The sequence below is a fragment of the Diadema antillarum genome, unplaced genomic scaffold, assembly GCF_040938485.1.
Source record: "Diadema antillarum isolate AM-2024a unplaced genomic scaffold, OU_Dant_1.0 seq00001316_RagTag, whole genome shotgun sequence".
Lineage (NCBI taxonomy): Eukaryota > Metazoa > Echinodermata > Echinoidea > Diadematoida > Diadematidae > Diadema > Diadema antillarum.
Window position 1 is genome coordinate 350,738 of NW_027272088.1, and position 12,662 is coordinate 363,399.

General features: G+C 39.9%; 1 protein-coding gene across 2 annotated transcripts; it reads left to right on the forward strand.

The window, feature by feature from the left end:
• The first annotated feature begins 666 nt into the window (after positions 1 to 666).
• LOC139708173 (phospholysine phosphohistidine inorganic pyrophosphate phosphatase-like) lies at positions 667 to 12,006 on the forward strand. Of its 2 annotated transcripts, none has more exons than XM_071620148.1 (8): positions 667 to 740; positions 3,958 to 4,114; positions 5,190 to 5,377; positions 6,616 to 6,772; positions 7,338 to 7,401; positions 8,183 to 8,275; positions 9,440 to 9,531; positions 11,801 to 12,006. In XM_071620148.1, the coding sequence occupies exons 2-8, from the start codon at positions 3,984 to 3,986 to the stop codon at positions 11,895 to 11,897; spliced, it is 822 nt and encodes a 273-aa protein (XP_071476249.1). In that variant the 5' UTR covers positions 667 to 740; positions 3,958 to 3,983; the 3' UTR covers positions 11,898 to 12,006. The 2 variants fall into 2 exon arrangements, with proteins under 2 accessions (XP_071476249.1, XP_071476248.1); XM_071620147.1 differs by having other exon boundaries at positions 693 to 787.
• Positions 12,007 to 12,662: the final 656 nt, after the last annotated feature.

The window sequence follows — 12,662 nt, forward strand, 5'->3', positions numbered from 1 at the left end:
TTGTAATTTTCATAAAAATTGCCGGATCACTACCTAAATCAAATTATCAGTTCCTTGCGTCATTATCAACTTTCCCTGCAAGTTTCATTCAAATCCGTTCTCATTTTTTGAATTATTTGGCAAACAGACAAACAGACAAACAAACGAACAAACGCAGATGAAACTTTAACGTCCTTCCTTGGCGGAGGTAACAATGGCAAATCTCAGAAAAGCGGCATTTCATCTTGTCATTAATCAGTAATCGATTTGTCATGTATATTTAAATATTTTCGCGTCATTCATATGATACCTATACTGTATTTGAATATTTAGGCAAGGAAGTATGGCCTCGATCATTACGAAGCTTTTGAAAATACCGCAGAAATAAAAAACAATGCGCATCAAACGATATTATCGTAACAACACGTAAACAGCACCAAACCACACAAATGTTGTTTCTGAGACTTGGTAAGTTCGAATTCCTACCATCCAGTCGATCTCTGATCTTTGCACCCCTCCTCTTTGCCCCCCTCCTCTTTGCCCCGCCAGCGCGGTTTCAGCAGTGCTGGGTTCCAAACAAAGAGGTTCTATTTAACTGTGGCGCTACATACCCTGGGCACGCGCCTGCGAATCAAAATAACAACAACAGCAACAACAAGGTAACACTGCCTGTATGTGTGGTTGGCCGGGGGTTTGAGGTAAATAATAACGTGTCTCAAGTAGCTACAACTACGTGAGTGTGGTGCCTACCAACTTTACTTGTAAGTCGAGGAGTATTTGTCTTGCTTGCAGGAAAAGTTTGATGCTGGTAAGCGGTATAGCCCCCTTTATTCTCATTGATATCGTATTAGTTTTTACACATGATGCAGAATGAGCATACAGTGAAGGATATAATTGGGCCGGACTGTGTGGTGTGAACTGTGGCAGTGGGCGGCCACCGCATCTGGCTCTGCATCGCTGTCGGGCATCGCTCGGCGTTCACGCCTGTCTAGTATCAGTAGATCCGCTGAACTCCGCTGCTTGCTGTGCTGGCTCAGGCCTCTCTCTCTTTAATCTCTGGCTGGCTGCTGCCCTGGCTTGTGGACCTAGGTCTATCACCTTCATAGACATGCAGGTTTAGTGAATGCAGCAATATTAGTAGAACACATCAGTGAGAGTTTGAGGAAAATCGGACAATCCGTTCAAAAGTTATGAATTTTTGAAGTTTCTGCTCACTCATGGCTGGATGAGAAGACTACTATAGCTTGTGATGTCACATGAGTACAACGATATAAAGAAAGAATAAAGAAAATTCATCATATTTTCACTTTTCTCGCATAACAAAAGAACACTTGACTTCTCTCTTTCAGAAGTAAGGGGGAATAATATTACCCTTAACATATGTTAGTAACAAGTCAAAGAAATGTGCACTGTATTCAAAAAGTAAAGTTTTGTGAAATTCTCTTTTTATTTTCTTTATAGGGTTGTACGCATATGACGTCATACACTGTAGTAGTCTTCCCATCCAGCAGTGACTACGCAGATACTTTAAAAATGCATAACTTTTGAACGGATTGTCCGATTTTCCCCAAACTTTCACTGATACGCTGTTCTACTAATATTGCTGCATTCACTTAATCCACATGTATATGAAGGTGAACTTGTCCTTTAATAGCGATAATCCGTCAGACCTTTTGAGATCGAGGCGAGAGCCTGTATTTGTAATTGTAACGGTCATCATTTCTACCAATCTGCCCATCCCGGATAGATTCTTGTTCCAAGGTCAACAAGGTCAGAGAGCTGCTGAAAGAGATTAAAACTTCACAAAGTTCGAGGTTCAAGGGCATGTTCATGAGAATTAAACCATATGATGAAGCATGTCCCATTGGCCATTGTGCAATGTTTGCATTTTTTTTTCTCTGTCAAAAGGACAATTGCAATGTGAACAGACGTAACTGTAGCCAACGGCTTGCAAACAGACAATTGACAATGTACATATCGTCTATAGACAATATAAACTTACACAGGATTTACACCATAACAATTAACATAGAGGACCTGGTATTATTTGACAAGTTTGGCTACACATATGTAAACCATTTACAATGTACAGTAGGGTTTGGGGCCAAAAGCCGGGCCAAAGGCTGGGCCAAAGGCTGGACCCAAGGCTGGACCCAAGGCCTAAGCCCGAGCTGGGGCGAGGCCCGAGGCCGGGCCGGGGGCCAGAGTCCGGGCCAGAGTCCCAAGGCTAGGGGCCCAAGGCTGGGCCCAAGACCAGGAGCCTAAGTCCGGGCCCGGTGGCCCTGGAGGCCAGGGGCCACCAGACTGAGACTACAAAGAGTACTCGGTACGTGTTGGGGTCGCTGCTGCTGTGACCCACAACACAGAACAAACACAAAGCGAATTTTACGATCGCATTGAGTTTTGATACTTGACATTGACATGATTGACTCCTTGTACACAGTACGTTATACTGCCCTTCACGTTGGGGCTGGTGGCAGTTAATGATAATAGACAACATGGTGTCTCATCTCTTTGATCTGTTGTAGTTCTGCAGTGAGCAGTGCAGTGCACGATTGTACAGGCTTTCTTGTTGGCAGTGTATAAATTTGCACTTAACAGTTAGACAGAAAAATCAGTCTGTCCGGAGGAGCTTTTTATCGTTGTTTGACACGGCTCTCCTCTGATTCCGTGAAGACAGACGCAGCGTGCAGTCTCTGTGGAACATAGTGATATCCCCGACAAGATACCGATCTTTTGGTCAATGTCTACACATGTGTGGTATGCGTGTGGTTGACTGGTTGTAAACACTGCCTTTCTTGTTTGTTGTTCCCACCTCATTCACCAGCAATCTCTTATTTGTACTCACTTCTCCCTGTGATTATGATGTCACTGGTTAAGTGAATGCTTCACAATGAAAGCCTGACAGCTGAGATCAAGATTATAATCTGGTCCTCATGTTTCAAGGGACCATGTACATGTGCAAGGTACATGTACATTATTAATTTAGAGCTGATTATTTGAATGAGATGCTTAAGCTGTCATTGCCCATGTGCTGCACTGTATACTGTGAACATTTTTTTTGGCTGTGTAGTCATAATAATTATTCCACATTATGTCTGTGATATAGAACTCATATAACATGTACCTGTATGACAGAATCTATGGTAGCTGATGCAAATGCTTAAAGGGATAGTACAGTATTGGTGGAGATGAGAATTGGGCTTTTAAATTTTTGTGAGATATCAACAAAACACTTATGATATAGTACAGAGCATACCAATTTAAGAGGAATTCAAAGTTTATTTGATGAAAATCGGGTTTGGAATGACTGAAACATCCAAAAACAAAGTAAAACAAAGCAATCGTAATAAAGTGTGGGTCCCACACTTTATCAGAATTGCCCTTTTTTTAATATCTCGGCCATTTCAAAACCAATTTTCATCAAATAAATGTAGAATTCCTCATAAAATCACATGCTCTTTCATATTTCATAAGAGGTTTCTCATTATCTCACCAAAAAATGTTAGAAACCTGAAATTAGGTCTCAACCAAAACTGTACGATCCCTTTAATTTTTCAAGCCCTTTGAAATATTTCGTAGCATGATACCTTGTAAGTGCATGTCTGCAGTCTGATTTCTCACATGTCATGGTAATTAATATCTTGAATACCGGTACATTGTAGCTTCTCTTGAATGAAGGGACATTCAAAGGAATGTAGTTACTATTTCATTTTCACCACTCCCCCATTATTTACCATGAATTACCATTTCTTACTAATTCTGAAATCCCCTCTAATACACAGGCCACCAGGTTCCTGTGGGGAATGGGTTAATGGTCCTCCTAACACTACCAGTAAAGATTAACTATCAGGGTGTTTTTCACTGTTTTGAGACTAAGTTATTTCTCAATCTCCTCCCAATTCTATTTGGTTAAGGATGCTCTTTTTGTTGTGAAGGTGTTGCTGTTTAAACTATTTATCTTTCTTCATTTCCCAGGAGAAGGATTATTATATGGCATCACCATGACATCTGCTCCTTGGTATCAGAATTGCGCTGACATAGAGGGTGTCCTACTTGACATCACGGGAGTGCTGTACAACAGCGGTGATGACGGCGGAGTTCCCATACCTGGCTCGATAGATGCTGTCAAAAGGTGAGTCGGAAATTGTCTTGCTGAGATCAAGTTTAGTGAGCAAGAGAAGTCTGTGAAACCAATTTTCATAGCAGCCAATGGTGTATGTTTACTTTAACTCTGTATACTAAACCCCCTGTGCGCCACATTAATCTGAGACCGCAACATAGACATGCTTTCGGAAAACATTCTATTTATCAAATCCATTCAACTTTATATATTTTTGTTTATACGCTGGACATGCAATGAACAAAGTCGTAGAGAGAATGCCAAGCTTTGCTATGATGTGAATATCTGAGAAATCTATGATTATTTTTCCTTTGAATGGCCAGTAGCTACATTATTGTCCAGGCATGGCTTTTGCACACAAAACAGTGACAGAAACTAAGAGTTTACTTTCAAATCCAATAGAGGAAACTGCTTGATATTTAATCACCACACAATTTCCAGCTACATATGAGAGGAATGGAATCACGAGTCAAGTTTTATTGTATTGCGTCATTTGGTGATTTATAGGTGGATTTGGCAGATTTGAACAATTGAGCAAAATATGTGAACTTAGCACACCATCGACTGAGTCAGGTGTGCAAACACGGCACATACAGAGTTAATAGTTTTGCTAATATAAAGCCAAAGCAAGGCAGATATTCTAACTTTGCCTTTAGAATCGCCTTTGTAAGGAACTGGTGTGCATGTTGTTGATAAATGAAATCATGTAGTATTAAGGAATCCCATAGATGTAGCAGAGTATTACTACTTTGTCATATCTGTAGATTGTACAAAAACGATGAATGGTTAAGGCAGTTCTCAGGGTTGGCAGCATTGCTCCTAAAAGTTCTGCTCAGTATCTAACCAACCATCCTCACCCCCATTTTACCCAAGACTATTGATCCTGTATGAATATGTTTCAAATTCAGTTTTTATTATGATGGCAACCGGACAAATTATCAGGATTGCTTGAAGTTTGGGAGGCTGCATTTGATTGGCATCATTATCACTGTGACTGTAGATTATTCAGACAGTAGAAATTGGAAGCTTTTTAAATTTATGTTTTTGTTTTTTCTCCTTTGCCATTTCCTTCTCATCATCCAATCAGGTTGAAAGCATCAGGGGTTAAAGTTCGCTTTTGCACCAATGAGACACAGTGCACATGCCAGCAGCTGGTGGACAAACTGCAAAAGTTGGGGTTTGAGCTCTCTGCAGAGGAGGTGTTTGCTCCAGCGCCAGCCGCATGCCAGTTGATGAAGACGCGAGGTCTCACCCCACACTTACTTGTTCATCCTGGTAAGATATTTAGGCATCCTTAATGATTTCAAGTTACAAGACTTATTATAAGCAGTTATCTCATATCCATGGACGTTAGTAGACTGACGTATACAATATTTTTAAGCCTCAGTACGAGAGATTGCTCAATAATTGGAACGTTGATGGGACACTGTTTGTTTCAAAGCCATTGCATTGTGTAGTTGTTGATTTGGAAACTAACTATCACAATTTTTGATAATTGACTTATGGAAATTAATGTGCAATAATTGTAGAATTGTGTGTGTTATATAACATATTTTAATGATGCATTATTGATCATGTTCAAAGACATTTTAACTTTGATGTTTTCAACATGTGTAATCATGCTTTGAATCCATGTTTTGTGAGTTGCAATTTTATCTTTAAACTTTTACTTTTAAATGTCATGTACATTGTATTTTTATGTTTTACCCATCTGCAAGACCCTCATTGAAAGCAGTTTTATAACTGACGAGGCTATCGGGGATAAATAGAACTGGAAATAAATAAATAGATAATTGTGCCCTCTCATCCCAAATGAGATGTGGCAGTGAGATTTAGTTTTTGATTAGCCACAAGTTAGGCTGAAGGGATCATCTCTGTTCCGGGTTAGAAGTTTGTAAAAATTTGAACAACATTAGACTTTAATTTGGGTTGCTTCTCAAAAAATTAAACAATTTCACTTTTTCTGAATAAAATAAGAGATTATTGCTGATATTATGTACTCTTTCACAATGTTCTTATCGCTTGATGTCATCACATATATTGATGTTGAAATTGGATATGAATGATTTTGAATAAGTTACGGCCCATCATGAATCAGATAATGGACATTATTGCACTAGCAAAAAGGAGAGAGCGCGATTATAAGTTATTGCCAATGATAACAGTAATTGTTTTGCAGAATTTTCCACTATTGCTCAAAGTGTTCACTCTGCTTTACAACTTATTATCATTGCCTTAATCGCTGGACTTATCAGCACCTAGTATACTCTCTATACTCTGTGATGAGCATTTCTGCCAGACCGCCACTACAGTGTACACATGCTCATTGCTCAAGGGCACATCAAGGGCCATTATAGAGCCTGAACCCTTGACCCTGTCTTTAAAGCACATCCACTTGACAGTGGCACAATTATGACTTTCCTGTTTTGGGGTGATTTTTCTCTGTAGTATTCCATGTTAGCCCTGCCTTGCATCAAGCAACAGTGCATCATTTTTGTCTGTCTGTTTTCCAGATGTCCTGCCAGAGTTCGGTGCTCTCGATCCGGGAGCCCAGGCAACCTGCGTCGTGGTCGGCGATGCCAGCGATGCCTTCAACTATGAGACGATGAATGCTGCATTTAGACAACTACTTGAAATGAAGCCCCCTATTCTCATCTCCATGGGAGCTGGGTGAGAGATTTATTAGGAAAATGATCACTTTGCTGATTTGAGTTAAATAGCCTATCTACATGGCAGCATGAGTTTCAGATTTCAAATTTCCAGAATTTGTTTGTGGTATAATGCATACACTAGCATACGATGGTAATGCACTATAGCCCCATAACATCTTGCAATGTACATTCAAACTTTCATGCACAAATTCAAACATATTCCTGCCATAATAACTTTTTATAGAAGCATTTATGCCAGAAATGCAGTGAGGAATGTTGTAGAGGAAATTGCAAGCTTTACTGTGGTATTAAATTTTATGTGACTGTGATGCTTTCAGTGTATGATGTTATATTGCAAATTATTAATCGGTTTATGCATAGATAGGTATTTGAACAAAATATGCAATGTTGGCAACCTGTCAACTGAATTGGGCACGCGACTGTGGCACATAAAGAGTTAAGAATTTTGTTTGTATAAAACAAGTATTTCTATGCAGTATGTATCCTTCAAAATCTTTCGCATGTCAGTAACTGAAAAAGTGTTTAACTTCGCATCAAATAATTTGATCATTGGTACTCTGCAGGAGATATTACAAACATGGAGGACACCTCATGTTGGATGTTGGTCCCTTTACAAAAGCTCTGGAGGTAAGATACTTTTGCAGAAACTATGAAAATGAAGCTTTTCCTCACTTATTCAATTAGTTGTATGATGATCATGATGAACAGCATTTATATTGCGTAATTTATCTGTGGAATATTCAAGGGTGCCCAGCTTCCACAATTTGTCGCACATCATTCACAAGGTTATGTGCAAAAATAGGTCTTCATTCTTGATCAGTGTAGATTTGAAGGTATCAAGGTTGTTACAATTACTAATTGGAATGGGTAGAGAGTTCCGCAGAAGATTTTGACCTTGACTTTAATTATAGCACAAATACAGCAAAATATCACTCTTTTTACGGAGGTTGCCGCAGCACAGTATTACTGAGTTCACAATAATGTGCATGATCCTTCATACTGTACAGGATAGTGTAACTAGCGTTCGATGGTGTCATCTGTTACAGTTGCTAGTGAGATCAAGTGGTATGGTATGCTGCACTCTTGTGCACTTACACTGGTGAGTGATGTGTGCATGGGTATCTTGCATGCGAGAGCAATCCTTGGGAATGGTTTGCTGTATCAGAAATGTCAAATTTGTATGTGACACTGGGACAATCTGCCTCAAAGCCAGATTGATGGCTTAGAGTGATAGGAAGTGAGCTGAGTCCTCGTTTTAGTGCACTCCAGTCGCTGATATTTGCAGTAGTGTTAGGCAAACGGCTGTATATTTCAACACTTCTCTAGTGTCCACAGTTACTGTAGTTAAAACCTGCTTTTTTGTGAACCTTGCTAAATGCAATACCAATTTTACTCTGTTTCTTTGCAGTTTGCAGTAGGCTGTGAGGCCATTGTGGTCGGAAAGCCGGATAGGAACTTCTTCCTGGGTGCTATCCAGGATATGGGAATTAAGCCAGAAAATGTAAGCATCAATGCTGAAAAAACAAACAAACAAACAAAAAATACAGACTTGAAGCTCTTCTATATTTATGTATAGTTGATTGGATGTCATAGCCACTGATTTAAGGCAAACTTGTGTTAGGAGCAACTCAAAGATATTATGAAAAGCATTTCTTGGATACAATTTGTCAGTTTTGTCATCTTCTATCATAGACATGTATACCACGTGATACTCTCAGATAATATCCACCAGATATATCTTCCATCCACAGAGCTTCCCTTCAACGACTGCACTCCTATCAAATTCATGAAATCTTCCGTCAAGATGTTTTCATTGCAACTGATTGACAAATTGTCCTACATCGACGTAAATAGTCGGTGAATTGATCAGTGTTTGTAATAGTAGTAGCCATGATAAAAAAATCATGGGCGTACAAACTCGAGCTGGATTTGAACCTTCGACCTCCTGATCTTTGGACAGGCATCATCTCCCCTAGACCACTGAGCTTCCGCCCGACAGCAAGTGTTGGTTCCAATCCTTATAGCATGCAGCGGGTTCTGCATAATTACTAAAATTCATAATTCTTCCGTCGAGATGTTTTCATTGCAACTGATTGACAAATTGCCCTACATCAACTGAAATAAGCACTGAATCAGTTGCAACACTCCTATCATTGGGAAGTTAAGTATTGGGGAGAGAGTTGTCATCGTAGGGGGAATTGTCCTAATGTATACAAGAAAATAATAAGATTTTACTATCAGTTGCTTGAAATGAGCTGGGTCAAAGGTCAAGCTCAGTGGCAGCCAAACATAGAATGTTGAATGCTAGCCATTGCCCAGTAAAAGCTTAACATAATGATTGTCCTTTTTTTTGGGGGGGGGGGGGAGAGGAGCTGTTTTGTTTTAATTCAATGAAAAAGAAAGGTTGTAAAATATTCCCTGTGCAAAACTGATCAAATGTCAGTACTTAGTGGTAAAAACCGAACTTCATTACTATAAAGTGTAACGGAGAGCCACATATATGAATATGACACATAAAGTAATTGCATCAGCAGCAGAGCCATTTTGGTTAACTTTGTGGCAGTAGAATCATTGATTTTTTTTTTTATGGCAGAGGGTAGGGAGTGGTTATCTCTATCACAGGCTTCTGTCTTCTATCATGTTGCCTTGATGGGCATCATTGCAGGCAGTCATGGTTGGAGATGACATCGTCAATGACGTTGGAGGGGCACAAAAGTGTGGTCTGAGAGGACTTCAAGTCAGGACAGGAAAGTTCAGGTATTCATATCTCAGATCTCCTCCTCAGTTTGTTCATGTTCTTCATTTTTGTGGCATCCACCTTCCTCACCTTCTCCATAACTGAAGAAGATATTATACAAATGATGCACAGGATAGAGTGCGTTAGTGGAGGCGTATAGCTCACTCTCGGGTATTTACAATGTAGTGCAACATGCACTCGGCTTCGCCTCGTGCATGTTTCACAATTGTAAATATCCTCGAGTGCGCTATACGCCTCCACTAATGCCACGAAATAATCCTGTGCATCATTTGTTTTATAAAATAGGTCGAAAATTCGAAAACTAACAGCATTTTTCAGCGTTTTTCAAGTACCTTTGTGGGTCAAGACGTCCGAAGATGTTCGTCCCAAACATTTACACACGTCGCACTCAGAAATCCCGCACATATAAGTATGATTGGGGTTGGGTTTCCGGACACTAAAGTTCCCGCATGAAAACTTACTTATTTTACATAGAATATGCACCCTTTACCTTAAAGACTTGATATAGACTCCTCATATAGGCCTACTAGACAACATACTTTGAAAACGGCGTGAGAATTAACCTGCTAAATCGTTGGATTTGCCCTTCAAAGTGACTCTATGTACGCGTCCGGTCCCACAACGCTTGGTCTACTGTACTGTACGTATGGTGTATGTACGCCACATTTGCACAAGGGAAGAAAGGCCGGCTGGCCGGCAGCCCGAACTAGAAGTTGTTTACAGGATTGACAGTGCGTATTGCAATTCAAAGGAGCCGCCGCGCGCACAGACGATCGGCAATAGGATTTAACACGCAGTGCAATGGGACTAGAATAACCAAAGCACATGTGACTCATTTCAGCGCTTTCTATTGGCTACATTCTTGAACCCATTTTATAAGAATCTTTAGTTGCTAATTGCTTCAATGTCTGCATATTTTGGTAACAAGCAGCATTTTATCATTTGACAAGGTACAATGATACTGGAACCATTTCTGCTTGGCCTATATGTTTTCCTTCATATGTTCTTGTTGTTTACACTTTCACATGGGGGGGGGGGGGGATTTTGATTGTCTATTCGTTGTACCGCCAATACGCAAATGCCTTCAGGCTAACCCTGTTTCAGATGCATTGTGGGGTGACTTTGTAGCAAAGTTGGATCCTGTCTGGGCTGCATCTTGTTTGCCAGACCAACGCGCAAACAACATTTGTATATATTATGTGACTGGGATGAGTTGGGGGAAAAGCACTGCTTGTCACTTTATGACTCTGGATCTGAAATAAACAAGTGTGTTTATTCTAAAGCTATTGTGATTTATTTCGGATCCAAAATCTGTCATTTTTTTCAACCGAAAGTTGTATAGTGTACGTTGAGCTTCAATCAGCTGACCCAACCAACCAACTTGAGCTTGCCAACCAACTGACCCGAGTCATTTCTTTCATTCAGAGATATTTCTGAAGATTTCTTTTCCTAACATTGTGTGACCAGAACACAGTGACGACTTTGATTTGATTTATATATTTTCTGTATGGCATTGCTTTACAATTCTGTATGGTTGCAAATCAGTCAAATTGAAAACTTGTAAACTCTTTTTACGCTGAATTCAAAATAAGGAAGAGTTAGTAATGAGCGTAGTGCAGCCATTGATTGCATTGCATTGTATTTTGACCAAGGCACAAGCTAGACAACAGGGCACGGTTTGACGAAAGTTGTCAGCGCTGACAATTACCATAGTAACAGTCAGTGACAAGAGCGTCTCAACCAATCAAAACCAAGTATTTTACTGAAATAGTCAGTGCTGACAACTTGTCAGCGCTGACTATATTGATGAAACACCCCCCTGGATCCGACAATCTTACTGAGCTCTCCCAGAGTGCTCTGCAATGGTGCCTTGCATATTGGCGGTACCTCAAAATATTCTGACATTGTTAAGTCCAGCAGACAAACATTTCCCGAAGTTAATGTGCAATGGTAATTGATACTGTTTCTCATTTTGGTAGGCTTCAATGCTGTGACTTGCATTCTGAAGCATATATACATATCAAGAATTGGGAGGAGGAGCAGGCTTGCTTTCTTTTTAGATGTAGTCTCCAGTCCTGTATTTCTCCATTTTTAGTGTTGTTGCAGCGTAGAAATTGTTGTGCAACGGACATGTTGATAATGATAATACACTGTAGTTGACATCTGTAGCATGTGGTGTCCCCAATAGATACAAAGTGCCATTTCTTCAGTATCGAGGTGTGTGTATCAAAGTTATGTTCTTAATTTCTTTTTTTTTTCTCTTTGTAGACCTAGTGATGAGAAGCATCCAGATGTCACTCCTGATGGCTTTGTAGACAACCTGGCCCAGGCAGTAGATCTTCTCCTGCAAAACAGGACCAAGTGATTCTCAGCCTATGAATCTCCTCACAGTTGGACATGCAAGATACCACAGTGGCTCCTTGGGCTCATGGATGAGCTGTTACCATGGAAACATGGATGCAGTTTGGACAGATAAAGTCGGTTGAGAATGAGAAAGGCACGAAGGTGCCTTGAACACTATGGCTTTAGTAGCAACTTAATGCCCTTATCTTTCTCAGCTGCCAAAGTGAGAATAAAAGCTACCTTTTCCTTTCTCATTGGTACATGCAAACAATTAACATACAATATCAGATAAACAGTGCACAAACTCAAGTGCACTCTACCAGACTGCAGGCAGCTCCTGTTGTAACGAAGTCCTAGGGACCAGCAGTTTTTCTTTCGTTATAACAAAATTTGATTGTAGCAGTAAAGCATGTAAAGATATAGATGATAATTTCGGGACCTGAAGTTTGACTTCCTTGTAACAAGAATTTTGTTGTGACTGTGTTCTTAAAATGGGAGTGCACTGCATGTCACAGTGTGCTCCTGTTGTCACAAAGTCCTCAGGACCAGTTGTTTTATTTCATTATATCAAAATTTATTATGGCCGAACTGTGAAGTACATGATCATGGAAAGACAACTGATTATCTTTTTGACCTGAATCTTTTTTTCATTGTATGAACGAGCATTTTGTTATAATCATGTTCATTATAACGGGAATGCACTGTTTTCATGACAAGTCCAATTGTAGTTTTATGTGATATTTAAGATATTTAAAGTCAAATACAGGGGTGAAAACAGAGTTGCATG

Bases quoted from the DNA above. Each gene is read 5' to 3' on its own strand.
- LOC139708173 (XM_071620148.1), top strand. From the start codon at position 3,984: ATGACATCTGCTCCTTGGTATCAGAATTGCGCTGACATAGAGGGTGTC. The intron at 4,115-5,189 runs GTGAGTCGGAAA...TCATCCAATCAG, and splicing joins TCGATAGATGCTGTCAAAAG to GTTGAAAGCATCAGGGGTTA. The intron at 8,276-9,439 runs GTAAGCATCAAT...GCATCATTGCAG, and splicing joins TGGGAATTAAGCCAGAAAAT to GCAGTCATGGTTGGAGATGA.